This window comes from Lepus europaeus, chromosome 22 (assembly GCF_033115175.1).
Source record: "Lepus europaeus isolate LE1 chromosome 22, mLepTim1.pri, whole genome shotgun sequence".
Taxonomy (NCBI): domain Eukaryota; kingdom Metazoa; phylum Chordata; class Mammalia; order Lagomorpha; family Leporidae; genus Lepus; species Lepus europaeus.
In genome coordinates this window covers 28,125,001-28,144,153 of record NC_084848.1, presented here as the reverse complement: position 1 = coordinate 28,144,153, position 19,153 = coordinate 28,125,001, and the positions used below count along the sequence as shown (strand labels likewise).

Sequence of the window (19,153 nt, the reverse complement as noted above, 5' to 3'; positions counted from 1 at the left end):
AAGAAAAAAGGCAAAATGTCAGTGATATTAATGCTATAGAATATGTGAACATTCTCCTGGACATTAACAGGGGTAATTGGAATTTGCTTTTATGAGACAATATAAAGTGAAAGTTTTCTTGTTAAAAATAAGTTTGTGTAAGTGAAATGTTCAGTTTCAGCTTTTAATGCAGCTTTGATGATAATGTACTATTTATATTTACAACCTTAAAGTCGATGTTTTTTAGCTTAGTGTTACATTAAACATGAAAAAATTTAATTATATCAAATTTTATTGCCTTTCTTCCCCTTAGGTCTTGGTACCCACTGTGTCCATGGTTGGAAAGCATTTAGGAGCAAGAAAGGATCATCCTGGCTTGAAGACTAAAGAAAATGATGAAAATTGTGGTCCCACTACCACAGTTTTTGTTGGCAACATTTCTGAAAAAGCCTCAGACATGCTTATAAGACAGCTCTTAGCTGTAAGTTGAACTACTTTTTACTTTAAAAGTTTTGTTATAAATTTCAAACTTAAAGCAGAAAGAGCATTCTGGGTTATTTTCTCTCAACTTTTTATGTTAAAATATTCTGATCTGATGGAAATGTGGAAGCAACAAGTAAACACACTTGGTTTTTTCAATGAACCTCCTCTGCGGCAGAGGCCTTAGCACTAGCTAAGGCCTAGCAGCATAGGCGGCTGCTTCACCTGCTGTCCCACTTAATATTTTAAAAAATCTTTTAATTTATTTTTCCTTTTATTTGAAAGGCAGACACAGAGGTGGATAGAGAGATCTTCAGTTCTCTTATTTATTCCCCAAATGCCTGCAACAGTGGGTTGGGCCTGACAAAAGCCAGAAGCCTGGAATTCAATCTGTTCTTCCACCTGCTGCCTCCCAGAGTGCTCATTAGCAGGAAAGTGGAATTCGAAGTAGAGCCAGGACTCAAACCCAGCCACTCTGATAATGGATGCAGGCATCCCAAGCAGTGTCTTAACCACTATCCAAATGTCTACTCTACCATGCTTCTATAGATAGCTTCATTAATATAGGAAAGTTCCTGCCTTTTTTGTTGGTTTGCTTGTTTTTTTGTTTTGCATTACATTAATATTTTTGAAGAGTCTAGATCTTTTGAAGAATGTTTGGGTTTGACAGATTGTTTATTCATAGTTAGAATCAGAGTTCTTTTTCAACACTGTTTCATGTGCAGTGTATTCTCAGGGCAGCATGGCAGAAGACATAAGAGCTACTTAGTTAAGATGATCAGATGTCTTCCCCTTGTTATTTATAAGTAGTCTCTGGGTTTAGCTTTCCTTAAAACAATGATTCTAGTGTTCAGTGATGATTGACTGCTTCTTTTTAGAGAATTCTGAGCATAATGATTATAAGTTATTTATATTTTGGTAAGACCAATTTTCTTTTTCATCTTGGTTGAAAATTTTTATCTTGGTGATAATGCAAATACCTCATACTCTTTCCCTTTGCTTTTTAAAGACTTTTTTGTAAATGGTGATCATTGGTTGTTCATATTTGCAAGTTATGATTTAAAAGTTTTTGTGTACCCGCACTGGGTTTGTAAATTGTGGGGCTTCATTTGGAATGTTAATATGTGGAAGTTTTTTCTGTGAGGCTGGTTGGTTTCTCTGGAAAACTTCTTCATGCCTAGTGCATACGATTGGGTAGGCTGTATAGGGTTGGGAATGATGAACTTAGTTCAACCATCTCCTGTAAAAAGCCTTTACTTAATTCCCATGTTATCCACTCTGTACTCTGCCAGGTGTTCTATAATATTTGGTTGCACATTCCAAGTCAGTTCTGTTTACTTTCTTCAGGTTTTGAACCAAGATGCCCTGATTATTCTGTATTCATAATATCAGGCAGGTACCTGTTTCTTAGCCTCAAATTCCATTTTCTAGTGTACTTTTTACTGTAGTTCAGATCATTATCATACCTTCATATTCTTTCTCAGTTCCAGCTTTCTTTTTTCTACTGAATTACTACCCATCCATGTGCATCTTATCTTTTCAAAAGTATGTTGAAGAGGGTTGACTTTGTGGTGTGGCAGGTAAAGCCACCACCTGCGACTCTGGCATTCCATATGGACACTGCTTCAAGACCAAACTGCTCCACTTCCATTCCTGCTCCTTGCTAACATGCCTGGGAAAGCAGCAAAAAATGACCCAAATACTTGGGCTCCTGCACCCAGTTGGGAGATCTGGAAGAAGCTTCCGCCTCCTGGCTTCAGATCAGACCAGTTTCAGTCATTGAGGCTATTTGAGGAACAGCAGAAGGAAGATTTCTGTCTCTGCCTCTCTCTCTCTCTCTCTCTCTCTCTCTCTCTGTCTAGCACTCTAACTCTACCTTTCAAATAAATAATAAAGTCTTTTTTAAAAAAAATTTATTGAAATTTCTTCTATGGCTTTTTTTCATCCAGTTGACTTTGTGGGTATTTATCTTTTATGTTCTTAATGGTTTTTCTGAAGGTTGATATGAAAAATGTTTTTATTATCAGCTTTGACGTGTGATCTTCAGTTACATTCTACAAATAATCTTTTTACCTTCTTTGAGAATGTAATAATAATGCCCCACCCCTAAGACAGTCTAGCCCTTTGGAATATTTCTTAATCATTTTACAGAAATACTTTTTTGCATTATTAAAATCTTTATAATCTGCTGTCCTACATATCAATCTATGAAGCACTTTACCATGCTAAAAATCTGTTTAAGAGATTTGTTGTATTGCTTTCATGTGTGATAGCTTTGTGTCAATCGGAGGAATTTTAACAAACTTAGTTGCTTGGGGTTTTTTGTTGTTGTTATAGTGACTTTTATTTTTTGGTGGTGTTTTTGTGGTTTCTTTATTTTTCTTTGTTAGCATTTTCCCCTCTAGTGGGAATGTAATTATACCTTGGATTAAAATTATATTATTAAATGGTAATGATTTTTGTCCTCATTTTGTTTTTAAGAAATGTGGCTTAGTTTTGAGCTGGAAGAGAGTCCAAGGAGCGTCTGGAAAACTACAAGGTAGGTCATACTTTATTTGAGATCACTTTAACCTGTTTATATAAATCACGTTAGATGTTTTACTCTCTTTGTCCTTTAACAATGGGTGGTATTTTATTAGCACCCCCTTTCTACGTAATAATAGGAAAAAAATGCAGATGGAAGATGTTAACTGAAATTTGAGGTTAGAATGCAGAAAAGAGAATTGCTGTCTCTCTCAGTCGCCCTCTGTGGTTGTGTCATTACACATATTTAGATTCATTGATTTTCTTTTTTTTTTTTTTTTTTTTTAGAAAGCATTTATTTATAAATAAAAATTTCAAAAGTACAACTTTTGGATTATAGCAGTGTCATCCCCCCCCCCCATAACTACTCTGCTACCTGTAAACCATCCTATCTCCTACTCTCTCTCCCATCCCATTTAATTAAGATTCATTTTTAATTATCTTTATATATAGAAGATCAGCTTAGTATATACTAAGTAAAGATTTCAACAGACTGCACCCACACAGACACACAAAATATAAAGTACTGTTTGAAGACTAGTTTTACTGTTAATTCTTATAGTACAATACGTTAAGGACAGATCTTACATGGGGAGTAAGTGCACAGTGACTCCCATTGTTGATTTAACAACTGACACTGTTATTTATGATGTCAGTAATCACTCAAGCCTCTTGTCATGAGCTGCCAAGGCTATGGAAGCCTATTGAGTTCACAAACTCCAACCTTATTTAGACAGGCCATAATCAAAGTGGAAGTTCTCTCCTCCCTTCAGAGAAAGGTACCTCCTTTGATGGCCTGTTCTTTCCACTGGGATCTCACTCAGACATCTTTCATTTAGGTCATTTTTTGGCTTTGCATGCTTGAGAAACTATCATCGGCTTTTTAGCCAGATTTGTATGCCTTAAGGGCTGATTCTGAGGCCAGAGTGCTGTTTAGGACATCTGCCATTCTATGAGTCTGCTCTTTGTCCTTCTTCCCATGTTGGATCCTTCTCTCCTTTTTAATTCTATCAATTATTATTAGCAGACACTGATCTTCATTGATTTTTCTTTTTCAGTTTTTTGATTGCTCTTTTTAAGTTTAATATCTCTGATTTAGGCCGGTGCCACAGCTCACTTGGCTAATCCTCCACCTGCGGCACCGGCATCCCAGGTTCTAGTCCCGGTTGGGGTGCCAGATTCTGACCCAGGAGGGCAGTGGAGGATGGCCCAAGTGCTTGGGCCCTGTACCCGCATGGGAGACCAGGAGGAAGCACCTGGCTCCTGGCTTTGGATCAGCGCAGCATGCCGGCCGCAGCAGCCATTTGGGGGGAGTGAACCAACGGAAGGAAGACCTTTCTGTCTGTCTGTCTCTCTTTCTCTCTCTCTCTGTCAAAAAAAAACTCTGCCTGTCAAAATAAAAAAATCTCTGATTTAAGGACACGTTAATAGTGATATTGACTGAGGACCGGTGCTATGGCACAGGAGGCTGAACTTCTGCTTGCAGTGCTAGTCCATGGTCCGGATGCTTCTCTTCCAACCCACACTCTGCTATGGCCTAGTAAAGCAGTGGAAGATAGCCCAAGTGCTTGGGCCTCTGCACCCGCTTGGGAAACCAGAAGAAGCTCTTGGCTCCTGGCTTCAGTTGGCCCAGCTCAAGCTGTTCTGGCCATTTGGGGACTGAACCAGTGGATAAAAGACCTTTCTCTCTGTCTCTTTCTCTATCTATAACTCTGCCTTTCAAAAAATTAATGATATTGACTACAAAATGAAATAGATTCAGAAAAAATAGACTTATATTTAAGGTGAAAGGTCATTGCTTCTCTAATTCAACATAACATGTCAGATTTGTAAAATGCTTTATCAGCTTAAAATAGTCTGTTCTTGGTCGGCGCCGTGGCTTAACAGGCTAATCCTCCACCTTGCGGTGCCGGCACACCGGATTCTAGTCCCGGTTGGGGCGCTGGATTCTGTCCCTGTTGCCCCTCTTCCAGGCCAGCTCTCTGCTATGGCCCGGGAAGGCAGTGGAGGATGGCCCAAGTGCTTGGGCCCTGCACCCGCATGGGAGACCAGGAGAAGCACCTGGCTCCTGGCTTCGGATCAGCACGATGCGCCGGCCGCAGCGGCCATTGGAGGGTGAACCAACGGCAAAAGGAAGACCTTTCTCTCTGTCTCTCTCTCTCACTATCCACTCTGCCTGTCCAAAAAAAAAAAAAAAAAGAAAAAAGAAAAAAAAAATAGTCTGTTCTTGTTTGTAGCTAAGAAATCTCAGTGGAATAAATTCAGGAAATAATCATTTTTGTCATGAAATTAATTGATTCTACTACATTTTTCGTTTTAGTTTTTGTTTATTTTTTTAATTTGAAGATTTGTTTATTTGAATGACAAGGACAAAGAGAGAGAAAGAGATAGAGAGATCTTCCATCTGCTTAAACAGCCACAAAAGCTGGTGCTGGGCCATGCTAAAGCTATGAGTCCAGGACTGCATCTGGGTCTCTCATGCTGGTGACAGGGGCCAAGTACTTAGACAATTTCTGTTGCTTCTCCAGTCCCTTACTGGACTTGAGCCAGCCCTCCAGTATGGGATGTCAGAGTTGCAATTTGTGGCTTAATCTACTGCGCCACAGCACCTGCCTCTGTTTGAAAAGCAGAATGACAAAAAAAGAGAGAAGAAGAAACTTTCCGTCTGGTAGTTCCCTACCCAAGTGCCTGCAACAGCCAGGGGTGGGCCAGTTAGTGTCCAGAAGCCAGGAACTCAGCGTTTCATATGAATGGCAGGGGCCATCATCTTATAACTTTCAGGCACATTCACAGGAATTTGCATTGGAAGAAGAGGCAGGGCTTGATCTGGCACTGTCATGCCTGATGTGGGTATCCCAAGCAGTGGCTTCATTTATTTTTATTTATTTGAAAGGTGGTGAGAAACTTGAGATCTTCATTTGCTGGCTTACTCCTCAACTGCCGGCAACAGCTGGGAATGGGTCAGATTGAAGCCAAGAACTCAGAACTCAATCTGGATCGCCTGCTTGGTTGACAGGGAGCCAGATACTTCAGCCATCATTACCTGCTGCCTGCTAGGGTGTGCATTAGCAGGAAACGAATTGAAAGTGGAACAGGGTCTCTGCGGGCCAGCATTGTGGCTGAGCGGGTTATGCTGCTGCCTGTAATGCTGTTTTCTCCTTTCTGATCTTGCTCACTGTTAATGACCCCAGAAAGCTGTGGAAGATGACTCAAGTACTTGGGCCCCTTCTGCCTATTTGGGAGACCCAGATGAAGCTTCTGGCTCTTCACTTCAGCTTAGCCCGGCCCTTGACATTTTAGCTATTTGGGGAGTGAACCAGTGGATGGAAGATCTCTTAATGTCTGCCCTTTCCTCTATCTCCATCACTTTGCCTTTCAAGAAAAATCTTAAAAGAAAAAAAGTGTAGGGATTCAAACCAGGCATTATAGCATTTGATCTGTAGTGATTTTCTTTTCTATATTTTTTATATACTTTTTTTTTTTTTTTGACAGGCAGAGTTAGTGAGAGAGAGAGACAGAGAGAAAGGTCTTCCTTCCGTTGGTTCATCCCCCAAATGGCTGCTACACTGATCCGAAGCCAGGAGCCAGGTGCTTCCTCCTGGTCTCCTGTGCGGGCGCAGGGCCCAAGCACTTGGGCCATCCTCCACTGCCTTCCCAGGCCACAGCAGAAAGCTGGACTGGAAGAGGAGCAACCGGGAAAGAATCCGGTGCCCCAACCGGGACTAGAACCCGGGGTGCAGACAGAGGATTAGCCTAGTGAGCCGCAGCACTGCCCTATATATATATATTTTTTAAGATTTATTTTATTTGTTTGAAAGTCAGTTACAGAGAGTGGTAGAGCCAAAGAGTGAGAGACAGAGGTCTACCATCCGTTGGTTCACTCCCCAAATGACTGCAATGGCCAAAGCTGAGCAGATCCGAAGCCAGGAGCCAGGAGCTTCTTCCAGGTCTCCCACGAAGGTGTAGGGGCCCAAGCACTTGGGCCATCATCTGCTACTTTCCCAGGCCATAGCAGAGAGCTGAATCAGAAGCAGAGCAGTCTGGACTCGAACCGTTGCCCATATGGGATGCTGGCGCTGCAGGCCGTGGCTTTAATTCACTACGCCACAGCGCCAGCCTCTCTATATTTTTTAATCTTAAATAATTCCATTGATATTGTCTTTCATTCTTTACATCCTTTGCTAGCTTTTGGATTCTGTGAGTATAAGGAGCCTGAATCTACACTTCGAGCACTCAGATTATTGCATGACCTGCAGATTGGAGAAAAGAAGCTGCTTGTTAAAGTTGATGCAAAGACAAAGGCGCAACTAGATGAATGGAAAGCAAAGAAGAAAGCTTCCAATGGGGTATGTTTTCTGTAGAGTTATCTATCCTAGGCTGGCTGTCCTGTTTGAACATAAAGACTTCTCATTGTATGCAACTTTAATATAGGGCTTCACAAGGTCATCACTATTGTAATATGTACTTGTGGTTCAAATGCAGGAGAGTGTGTTATAGTTTGTAGTTCTTTTAAGTCTTTATCTACCCACAGTGGGTGGGTGACTGTTGGTTTGCTTGTTCCAGGTTGGGATGAAGGTAGTAAGGGAGGCTGGACAAGGTTAACTTGCCAGAGAAAACACTGGTACTGACTATTCCAAACAGAACTAATTCATTAAGGCAGCTTTGTAAGTAAGTACAAAATATATTTCAACCTACATAGTTTTTATTGGTTGCTGTCTCATTTAGAAGCACAGAGCTTCCAAAATGAATGAAAGTCTTACTTTCTCAGCTGGATTGCTTTATTAAGATTATACTAAGTACTGTCAAAGGATACTTTGGTGTGGTGTGTTGTAATATATGTATTATTGCCCCGTCTCAAAACAACAAAGCACAGCTAAAACTTGAGTATGTTTTTCCTGATTTTCCCTTTGTGGTTCCTTTTTGGCACCTCAAGCTGAACAGATGCAAGATAGATTTATTATTGGTTTCCTGTTCCAACAAAAACAAAACCAAAGTAACCTTTTGCTCTCATCAAGCATTTGTTATCTTTCAAAATAAAAATGACTTTCTGATCTCTGCTTAATTTTATAAAATGACCCCATCCCAGTAAACTAAAGTGTATAAAAAGAATCAAATACTACGCAAAATCCCATAACCATAAGTAACCACTGTAAACATTTTAGTTACATGTTTTTGTGGACATTTTTCTGTGTTTGGGTGAATATAGTTTTAATTGCAATGTGAAATTTTTTTATCATAGAATCAGGATTAAATTCAGTTTTTATTTTTCTACTTAATCACATCTTTCCTTAGACTTGTGGTAATACTTTGTTTTCCCTGTTTTATTTCACTTGTTAATACTTCCTTTTCAGGCCAGTGCCGTGGCTCAATAGGCTAATCCTCTGCCTTGGGGCACTGGCACACCGGGTTCTAATCCCAGTCGGGGCACTGAATTCTGTCCCGGTTGCCCCTCTTCCAGTCCAGCTTTCTGCTGTGGCCTGGGAGTGCAGTGGAGGGTGGCCCAAGTGCTTGGGCCCTGCACCTACATGGGAGACCAGGAGAAGCACCTGGCTCCCGGCTTCGGGTCAGCACAGTGCGCCGGCTGCAGTGTGCCAGCCACGGTGGCCATTGGAGGGTAAACCAACGGTAAAGGAAGACCTTTCTCTCTGTCTCTCTCTCTCACTGTCCACTCTGCCTGTCAAAAAAAAAAAAAAAAAACTTTATAAAAAAATACTTCCTGTTCATCTATACCATAAATCTAATCACCTTAAATCTCTGCTCATTATTGTAAACACATCCTTCATGATTGTAGATCTCTTACAGAATAAATTACATATCCTTAGTAATACATTCTAGGCTTACTCCAATCCATCCTTCTAAATTTTCTCTTCAGTCTCCTCCCACGTATCCACACTGATTGTTTTGCTGACATCTCAGGCCCGTATTGCCCATGCAAACTCCTTGTTGAAATTCTATCCACTGAGGGGCTGGCACTGTGGCATAGCGAGTAAAGTCACTATCTGCAGGCCAACATCCCATATGGGTGCTGGTTCAAGTCCTGGCTGCTCCACTTCCGATCCAGCTCTCTGCTATGGCCTGGAAAAGCAGTGGAAGATGATCTAAGTCCTTGTGCCCCTGCACCTGCGTGGGAGCCCTGGAATAAGCTCTGGCTCCTGGCTGCAGATCTGAAGCCCAGCACTGGGATGCCAGTACTGCAGATGGCTGCTTTTACCCACTTTCCACAGCACCAGCCCCCGAAATTCTATCCATTGAGCTATAATTAATAATCCTCTTGATTCATAACAACCTTCATCAGCACTTCCCTCAGGTCCTCTTGGAAGAATTAAACCCACCCAGACAAGTCTGGATCTCTTCCCATATAAAACAGATTTTACTGCTGTATGTTAGCCTGCTGTGTAATACATAGGTGCTTTAGACAGTTCATGGAAAAATGGAATCATAAGATTTATTGTGGTACAAATGACTTCTGAAAACCATGCAGTTTTTTCTTATGCATTTTCCATGAATTTTCTGAAGATCCCTAGTATCTGTGTCTCAGTGCCTTGTATCCAGTCCCATTCTTGTCTCTGATTACAAATTTAAAGGGCAGTAAGTTCACGGATTGTCTCTTTCTTCAGGTAACTCCCTAGTACATAGGATGGTGCGTTATCTATACGGAGAATAAAACATTTACTTACCAGCAGTTGTGGTTATATATGTCCATCTTTTAGTCTTGTTATCCTTACCCAAGTTTGTGAAGAAAGGATAAAATACAGTTTTTCTGTATTATAAATTATATCAAAACAGAATTGCCTTAACCTCTTAAAAACAATAAATAGGCCGGTGCCGCGGCTCACTAGGCTAATCCTCCGCCTTGCGGCGCCGGCACACCGGGTTCTAGTCCCGGTCGGGGCACTGATCCTGTCCCGGTTGCCCCCCTTCCAGGCCAGCTCTGTGCTGTGGCCAGGGAGTGCAGTGGAGGATGGCCCAAGTGCTTGGGCCCTGCAGCCCATGGGAGACCAGGAGAAGCACCTGGCTCCTGGCTTCGGATCGGCGAGGTGCGCCGGCCGCAGTGCACCTACCGCGGCGGCCATTGGAGGGTGAACCAACGGCAAAAGGAAGACCTTTCTCTCTGTCTCTCTCTCACGTCCACTCTGCCTGTCAAAACAAACAAACAAACAAACAAAAAAAAAACAGTAAATAAGCAGGAGCTGGCATTTGATGCAATGGGACATGCATAGTATTGAATTCCATGGGTTTGAGTCTCAGATCTGTTCTGATCCAACTTTTCTGCTAGTGCAGGCCTTGGGAGGCAGTAGATGATGGCTTAAGTATTTGGGTTTCTGCCTCCCACGTGGGAGATGCAGATGGAGTTTTGCTCCTTGCTTCAGCCTGGCATGCCCTGGCTATTGTGGGCATTAGAATTAGTGGGTGGAAGATTTGTCTTTTTCCCCTTCCTTTTCTGTCTCTGTGTTACTTGGCCTTTTAGATAAATAAGATAAACTTTTAAAGTTCATGGAAAATGGAATTAAAAGATAAAATTTTTTTTAAATGAAAATTAAATCCAAATAAAAGTATCAGACAAATTTTCAGAATTTTTTCTGGTAACTGTTCAAAGAAAGCATGGAGTAGTTTCTTTAGCGTTTTTGTGCTATGATTTTTCAGAATAAATTATGAGAGGGTGCTTGTTCTTTTCTCTGTGTCTGTTTAGTTGGAGTAATTAGAAAGCAGTAGTTTAGGTAGAAGAATGAGGTGTTGAGAACCTTGTGAGCTACTTGGTTTTCAGGCTTTCTGTCTGACTCCAAGGCAGAAGGAAGAATGTAATTGTTTACATAGCTGTGATTAACTGGAAAAGGAACAGGAGTTTGTTGAGGAGGAGGAGGTGATATTTGTTGTTGTTTTTATGGTCTAGACCTTTTAGAGGAATTATGTGCCTTTGCAAAATGCTTTTCAACAAGTTGATTGAAAGTTTTTGCTTTAATTTGCAGATAAAATTTTTATTTTTTGGTTCCATTTCTTATTGACGTTTAGTAAAAGTATTCTATTTCAGGTAGCTAAGTAGATCTAGGCCATCTCCTGTTGCTTTTTTTGCTGTCTAGTAGTCATAGTATAGGAGTATCTACTATGTACAGTACAATACTTTCTACTATCTAACAGTATTTTATTAACTGTTGGAAGTAGTGATTGTTAACCATGTATTCAATAATGAAATCTGAAAAGTGTTATAAGTACATATAGATAAATTCTTTTTGGAATGAGCCACTTACATTACATTCCAATAGTGGACAGATAGTCTGACTGAACATCTTCACATCTTTGCCTAGAAATTAATCTGGTTGAGTCTTTACTTTCGCAAAACTCGGTGTCTGTGTAAGTTCCTAAAAAGGATTTTGTTTTGGATTCTAGAAGTGAATCTCCAAGAGTGAGACCAAAAGAGCTGTTTAGCAACTTCACAACTAGTTACTTTACTGTGGAGGCTTTCAGTTCCTCTGAAAAGAGCTGCTTAAGTGGACCACATACAAATACCAGATAATCAGTTGGTTTCTGCAAACCTCTCTCTGGTATCCCTAAAACCTTAGCGTTTCATTTCCCAGTATTGCTGAAAAGTTTTTGTTTTCTGAAGTTTGGGGAGGAGGGGACTAGAAATCAAGAGATCAGTTATGATTGAGGATTCATTGGTAGAGCTTTAGAGAACACTGGGCCAGCCTATGGAATGGTGTCTCTCAGTGAGAAGTCTGCTCCTTGCATGATGTATCACTTTTTTTTTCTTTTTATTATCGTAAGGTAAGAAGTTTAAGCTGCTAAGCTTACCTTCTAAAAATGTAGATTAAGATGTGAATTAATTCATTCCAAATGCTTTATTCCTGATTCAGGTAAAAAAGCCATACTGATATTTAAGTTTTGGTTTATAACAGTGGTGATAATCAATGGCTGTTTTGTATGTGTGTGTTTTAAGATTTATGTATTTATTTGAAAGGCAGAGCCACATGGAAGGAGAGAAAATGAAAGAAATCTTTTATCCCATGGTTCACTCCCAGAAGCCAGAAGCTTCAAACTCCAGCTGGGTCTCCTACATGGGCAGCATGGGCCATGTACTCAGGCTTATTAGTAGAGAGCTGGGTCAGAAGCAGAGCAGCTGGGATTCAAACTGGTGCCCCAAAATGGAATGCTGGCATTATAGGTGGCAGCTTGATCCGTTGCACAGCAACACTGGCCTGTGTTTTTATATGACTAGAATTGGATTTCCAAGCTTGCTTCTGTCCTTCCCTGTGCTGGATGTACAAGGCTCAAGGAGAGGAATTCAGAATGTACGGAATATGCCAGAGACAGAGTAGGTGATATCTTTCTTACTTAAAATTTGTGTATTTAAAAAACACAGCAGCAGAAAATGAGAGATGGGGGAGAGAGATCTGCCATCTGCTGGTTTACTCCCAGAATGCCCACAGAAGCCAGGAGGGCAGGGTCAGGCTAAAGTCAGGAGCCAGTAAGTCCATCAGGATCTCCCATTTGGGTGACACTGGGAGAATTTTCTTCCTTTCAGAGTACACATTAGCAGAAAGCTGATGTGAGATTTGATCCCAGTCTTTCTGATAAGGGGTGTGGACATCCTAAGCGGTGGTTTTAACTATACTACCTACCCTAGCTGCTTTTTTTTTTTTTTTTAAAGATTTATTTATTTATTTGTAAGGCAGAGTTATAGAGAGGCAAAGGCAGAGAGAGACCATCTGATGGTTCACTCCCTATATGGCCGCAGTGGCTGGAGCTGGGCTGATCCAAAGCCAGGAGCAAGGAGCTTCTTCCAGGTCTCCCATGCCAGTGCAGAGGCCCAAGGACTTGGACTATCTTCCACTGCTTTCCCAGGCCATAGCAGAGAGTGAGATTGGAAGTGGAGCAGCTAGAACTGACGAGGCACCCATATGGGATTCTGGCACTGCAGACAGCTCCTTTACCAGCTGTGGCACGGCGTGGATTTATTTATTTATTTATTCATTCATTTATTTTATTCATTCAGTCAGGCAGTGGTTCACTCCCCAGTTTGCCACAACTGTGCCAGGAGCCAGGAGTTTCTTCCGGGTCTCCCATGTGGGTGCAGGGGCCTAAGGACTTGGGCCATCTTCTACTGCTTTCCCAGACCACAGCAGAGAGCTGGATCGGAAGAGGAGCAGCCAGGACTAGAACCTATGCCCACAAGGGATGCCGTCGCTTCAGGCCAAGGCTTCAACCCGCTGCACCACGGTGCCGGCCCCTCTTTCTTTTCTTTTCTTTTTTTTTTTTTTTAAAGATTTATCTATTTGCTTGAAAGTCAACAGAGAGGAAGAGGCAGAGAGAGAATTTTTCATCCTGCTTCACTCCCCAGATGGCCACAATGGCCAGGACTAGGCCAGGCTGAAGTCAAGAGCCAGGAGTTTCTTCCAGGTCTCCTACATGGGTGCCCAAGCACTTGAGCCATCTTCTGCTGCTTTTCCCAAGCTATTAGCAAGGAGATGGCTTGGAAGTAGAGCAGCTGAGACATAAATCAGTGCCCATAAGGGATGCCAGCATCATATGAGTGCCGGTTCGAGTCCCGGCTGCTCCACTTCTGATCCAGCTCTCTGCTGTGGCCTGGGAAAGCAGTGTAAGATGGCCCAAGTCCTTGGGCCCCTGTGCCCACGTGGGAGGCCCGGAGGAAGCTCCTGGCTCCTGGCTTCAGATTGGCGCAGCTCCGGCCATTGCAGCCATATGGGGAGTGAACCAGTGGATGGAGGACATCTCTCTCTGTGTCTCTACCTCTCTCTGTAACTCTTTCAAATTAAAAAAATAAATAAATCTTAAAAAAAAAAATGCTTAACATGTATCAGTGTGAAACAGCTTTCAGGGGGCCTGTGCTGTGGTGCAGCGGGTTAACACCCTCACCTGAAGTGCCAGCATCCCATATGGGCGCTGGTTCAACACCCAGCTGTTCAACTTCCAATCCAGCTCTCTGCTACTGCCTGGGAAAGCAGTAGAAGATGGCCCAAGTCCTTGGGCCCCTGCACCCCCTGTGGGAGACCTGAAGGAAGCTCCTGGCTTCTGTCTTTGGATCAGCACAGCTCCAGCCATTGCAGCCAGTTGGGGAGTGAACCAGTGGATGAAAGACCTCCCTCCCTCCTTTACTTTCTCTCTCTCTCTCTTTTCCTCTCTTCTGTCTGTGTAATTGGGACTTTCAAATAAATAAATAAATAAATCTTTCAAAAAAAAGTACCTTTCAGAATGCAGGTGGTACAGTGTGAAATCCTTGCTATTGTAAAGGAGTCAGAAGGCATGTAACTACTTCTAAATAACTGCATGCATTGTGATCAAAAGCAGGCATGTAGCATAGAATATTAGTGTCTATTTCAACTTAGAACAAAGTTTTTATATATTTTTCTTTTATGATTATCTTTTTTTTTTCATATTTTTATCCTTTTCTGTGTTTTGACTGAAAAGGAATCGAGAGTAGACTAAGGAGGACTTTTGAGATTGTGTAAATTTTGTTTGTAGTATGAATTGGATTAACCCTGTAACCTGGGGACTTAGAATAAAACAGACAAGAGATTAGTGGCATATTAGAAGACAGTATTGTTTTTGTCAGAGGCACAGTTAACAATCAATTCTTTTAAATGGCTATAAAATTAGAATCAGCTACCTATTTTTAATAACTTATATAAATATTGTGGTTTTATTTTTTTTTAATGTTACACGTACAAGTCACAGGGAGAATGTGGTTTGTATAAGTGGTATTTCTCCATTATACACATTGCAGAAAGCTGAGAGAAAAGCAGAAGTCATTGTTTCATCTCCTGATATTTCTGGTTTTTACAATTTGGTATATGTTTATTTAACCTATGCATACTTTTTGCTCATTTTGCATAGCATATTTTAAAATTGTATTTTGCTTTTATCACATAACTAAATTTTCAACTTTCTTCTCTGATTGCAAGAATTAGTAATTATCGTTAGTTCGTGAAACTATTAATCAAGACTGTCAGAAACCAGTTGTGAAAGCTTTCAAATGTTTTGTATAGTGCACTAGTGCTTCCATTTAATACTTTTATCACTGGTAAGGGGCCAAGACTTCAGCAATTAAGCGAAGAAAACAAAGATGATGAAAAAAATACAGGTATCTCAGGAAACTAGGTACAACAAATGAAGTTTAGTTTTGTGAAGTTAAAAACAAATGCAACCCCATGTTTACTAGGACTTTGGAGATATTTGGAAAAAGTGTATTTGGTTTATTAACCCTTCTATTAAAGTTATTTTTACTTTGTTTGATTTTTCTCTTTTTTCCCTTGAATTTGCTTTCTTTTTTTAAGAATGCCAGGCCAGAAACCGCCCCTAATGATGATGAAGAAGCCTTAGATGAAGAAACAAAAAGAAGAGATCAGATGATTAAAGGGGCCATTGAAGTTTTAATTCGTGAATACTCCAGTGAGCTAAATGCCCCCTCACAGGAATCTGACTCTCATCCCAGGAAGAAGAAGAAGGAAAAGAAGGAGGACGTATGTGTTCTGACAGCATAGTCATTCCTGCAGTTTGGTTTTTATAGTGTGACTCTTATGCTTTGATTACATTTTAGCTTGGAAAAGAAAACAGTATGACTAGTCTTATAATAATGTGCAAGTTGAAAGGGAAAGTTTGTTACTCTTAAACTTGTTTATTTTAGATAAACTTAACTTGTGGGGTATTTTTAAAAAATACCAAATATTTTATTGCCACGAAAAGATACCATAAAATACATATTTACAGAATAGATGTAGAGATAAATATTTTACCTTATCATAATTTTTACTGTTTTCTCAGCTAGCTTCTTATATTTTTAACCAAAGCGTGCCTGTTTTCTATGTTTGAGATATACTGGTGTGGCGACTTACACTTAAATGTGGGTTGAATTTAGTTTAAAGCAAAGCAAACAAAAAGCTTCAATAATAATGAGTAGGAACTGATATTAAGAAGTAAAGTAAGATTCATTTATTTTTTACCGTAACAATCTGGCCTTGTTTCACGTTATCCCCTAATTTTGATATTTCTGCCTCTGCTCTAAGCAGGAAACCAGGCTTCAGACGCTGAAGGTTTTCACCCATTCTTTTTAGCTGCCTTTCCGTTAGACAATCTTGTCTTGTTAGAAACCCTGTCAGTAATGCTGTTAACATCCAATGGGAGAACCCTGAAAGAGCAGCGCAAGATGAAGTGCTCCACCCCAGGGAACTGAATACCAACTATTTTGCCAGGCTAATTTAATGGAAGATTAGGGAATCTAGATAGAAAGAAGATGGTTCTTGGATTTGCCTCTTTTGATTAAACTTTGAGAAATTATGGGGAATAAATGGTCTTTTAAACAAATTGGAAGTATTTTATATGCTTGTATGAAAGTTCTTCCAAAAGTTCATGGAAAATGGCTGTTACCTCCAAACCTGCATGATTTCAAATTTTTGCAGTAAAATAAACATAATTTCATTTTCCCTGAACTTTTTAAAGTACCCTCTTGTATGCTATGGAAAAGTACTATAAATTGTATGTGTCATATTTAGTTATCAAGGGTTGTTTAGTGGTTTGTACTATTTGGGGTTTCAGAACGTTTTTAAGACCATCTTCAAGTTCACTTGGTTTAATTCTTCCTTGTTTGGCCATAAAACCCTGTGTAGTGAGATGCAGTGAGGTCAGTCAAGAATAGGATCATGTCGGCCAGCGCCGTGGCTCAACAGGCTAATCCTCCGCCTTGCGGCGCCGGCACACCGGGTTCTAGTCCCGGTCGGGGCACCGATCCTGTCCCGGTTGCCCCTCTTCCAGGCCAGCTCTCTGCTGTGGCTAGGGAGTGCAGTGGAGGATGGCCCAAGTGTTTGGGTCCTGCACCCCATGGGAGACCAGGAGAAGCACCTGGCTCCTGCCATCGGAACAGCGCGGTGCGCCGGCCGCAGCGCGCTACCGCGGCGGCCATTGGAGGGTGAACCAACGGCAAAAGGAAGACCTTTCTCTCTGTCTCTCTCTCTCACTGTCCACTCTGCCTGTCAAAAAAAAAAAAAAAAAAGAATAGGATCATGTTGCCTTGTAGTTTGTTGCTGTTCTTCCTACATCATTGGGAAAGGCGAAAAACGGATAGACAGCAAATCTATGAGATCTTGTCCTCTGGTAGGAATTATAGATAAATTTTGTTGGTGATTGTTCACTGTATCTTGGAGAAGATCACAGAAAAGACTCTGCTACTGTGAGACACCCCACTCCCCCTTAGTCTTTTATTTGGGGATGTTGGAGGGAGAAGTGGGTATAGGTACCTGGAGGGATTGTAAAGAGAGTGCGACATACAGTTATTGTGTTGTTTATAGTATAAACTTACAGGTACTGAATTGCAGAGTGATATAAGCTGTTTTGTTGTTTTTGAAAAAAATCTTTGTGGATTTTTTCGCAGATTTTTCGTAGATTTCCAGTGGCCCCGCTGATCCCTTACCCACTCATCACTAAGGTTTGTTTAAATTGTGGGTGTTGGGAATACCAGTGTTTACTGCTGCCCAGATTCTTGTTTATCTGATTTTTCACTAACCTTAGATTGCTCGAGTTATTACTATAAATATTCTGCTTACTCATATTTTATAAGACTCATGTGGAATATCTATCTTTAATTTTTCAAATCGATACAGATTGATCTGTATTCATTCCTTCCTGTTGCCTTTTTCTTTTAGGAGGATATAAATGCTATAGAAATGGAAGAAGACAAAAGAGACTTGATATCCCGAGAGATCAGCAAATTCAGAGACACACACAAGGTAGTATTCTTGTTTTTTCACTTGATACCAATCTAGACTTTTTACAGAATCCAAAGCAAACAGACAAGAAAAACCAACCTTACCTTAGAATATAATTTTAAATGCCTTTTGTAGGTTTGATATGTAGATAGAAACAAAGAAACGGAAAACCAGTGCCATATAAAGTGGTCCTTGACATGTTGTGCTTAGCTTTTTCAGTTACTGACTGCTCTGCAATCATCTCACTTTACTATGAATACAAGCTAATTTTATTTTTAGATTACAACATAAACATCAAGATCAGATTTAAATTAGATTCAAGGGGGCAGCAGGATAACATACACTGTAGTGTATTTCTGGGGGAACAGTTATTTAATCTTTGGAAGACCTTTTTTCTTTAGAGCTGAGATTAAAATTTAAGATTTATATTTGTATAGATTTAGGTTGAGTGGGGGAGATTTTTAAAAGTAGGTCAGTGGTTACCAGACTTACCAAATTTTAGATGCATGGAAGAACTGTAAATTCCCATAAAGCTAATCTATTCATTGACCCCCACCATTATGATAGAGATCATATGGTGACTAATGCAAGATGAAACTCTCAGCTTGGAAAGTAACAAGGAATAGGATGTAAGTATGAGCTTCTGTTTTTTATTATATTTATGGATGCCCCCTCAGAAAAATATGCAAAGGGGTAACTGGCTTGGAAATGGGTATTTGTGCATAGTAAATCCCACTCACGAGTTTTGCCTATTTAAAGCTTCTCTCAATGACAGTGCATCTATCTGTGAATGTTTGCTGGTGTTGAAGGTGTTGCTTATGGGTGGTGAAATGAAAACACTGCATGAAATGTTTTTTGATGTTAGAGATAATAAATGTTACTGGTTCTTAATCAGAGGCCAAGTTTAGTGAAGTGTCGAGTATTCATTTTCTCTTCTATCAGTCTTATTTTTTCTCATTGCTTTCAAAATGCAAGTATCAATGAATCAGTGCTGCTGAACACTTACTATCCAGATGCCCAGCCCTTGCTCACATACATGTGCTTCTTCAGGAATTAAATGTGCCTGTAAACACATGCAGTTCTCCCAAAATCAGTTTGAGTATTAAAATGGTGGTGTGTGGGAAGTCATTTTAGAGGAACACTTTTGGTTAGATTCAGTATTTATGTTTAGTGCTGAGTAAGCTTAAAAATGGTATACAGTTGTGTGTGTGGTTTACCCCCTTTTTGTTTTTATTTGTTCCACCCTGTCATTTATTGGTTATGAGGAAATCATGCTTTAAAACAAATAAATTCAAAATATACTGCTTTGGAGTCTGATGATCCGTCAGGCATTTCACTGCCTTAGTATTATTTCACTGGAGGGGGAATGTTTTGAATTTCCAAAATGTGTTTTAAAAGTAAAACCAAAACAAAAAACAAAGTTATTTGTATTGGGTGGTATGGTTAATGGGGGATAT

At 40.5% G+C, this 19,153-nt stretch overlaps 1 protein-coding gene across 1 annotated transcript in view; it reads left to right on the top strand.

Annotated features, from left to right (window-relative positions):
• The window catches only part of RBM25 (RNA binding motif protein 25), a 68,232-nt gene that overhangs the window by 24,571 nt on the left and 24,508 nt on the right, over positions 1-19,153 (top strand). Inside the window, exons 4-9 of the mRNA XM_062181822.1 lie at positions 293-460; positions 2,941-2,998; positions 7,168-7,328; positions 15,273-15,458; positions 17,363-17,416; positions 17,634-17,717. Coding sequence (XP_062037806.1) covers positions 293-460; positions 2,941-2,998; positions 7,168-7,328; positions 15,273-15,458; positions 17,363-17,416; positions 17,634-17,717 — 711 coding nt within the window. The remainder of the gene's footprint in view (positions 1-292; positions 461-2,940; positions 2,999-7,167; positions 7,329-15,272; positions 15,459-17,362; positions 17,417-17,633; positions 17,718-19,153) is intronic.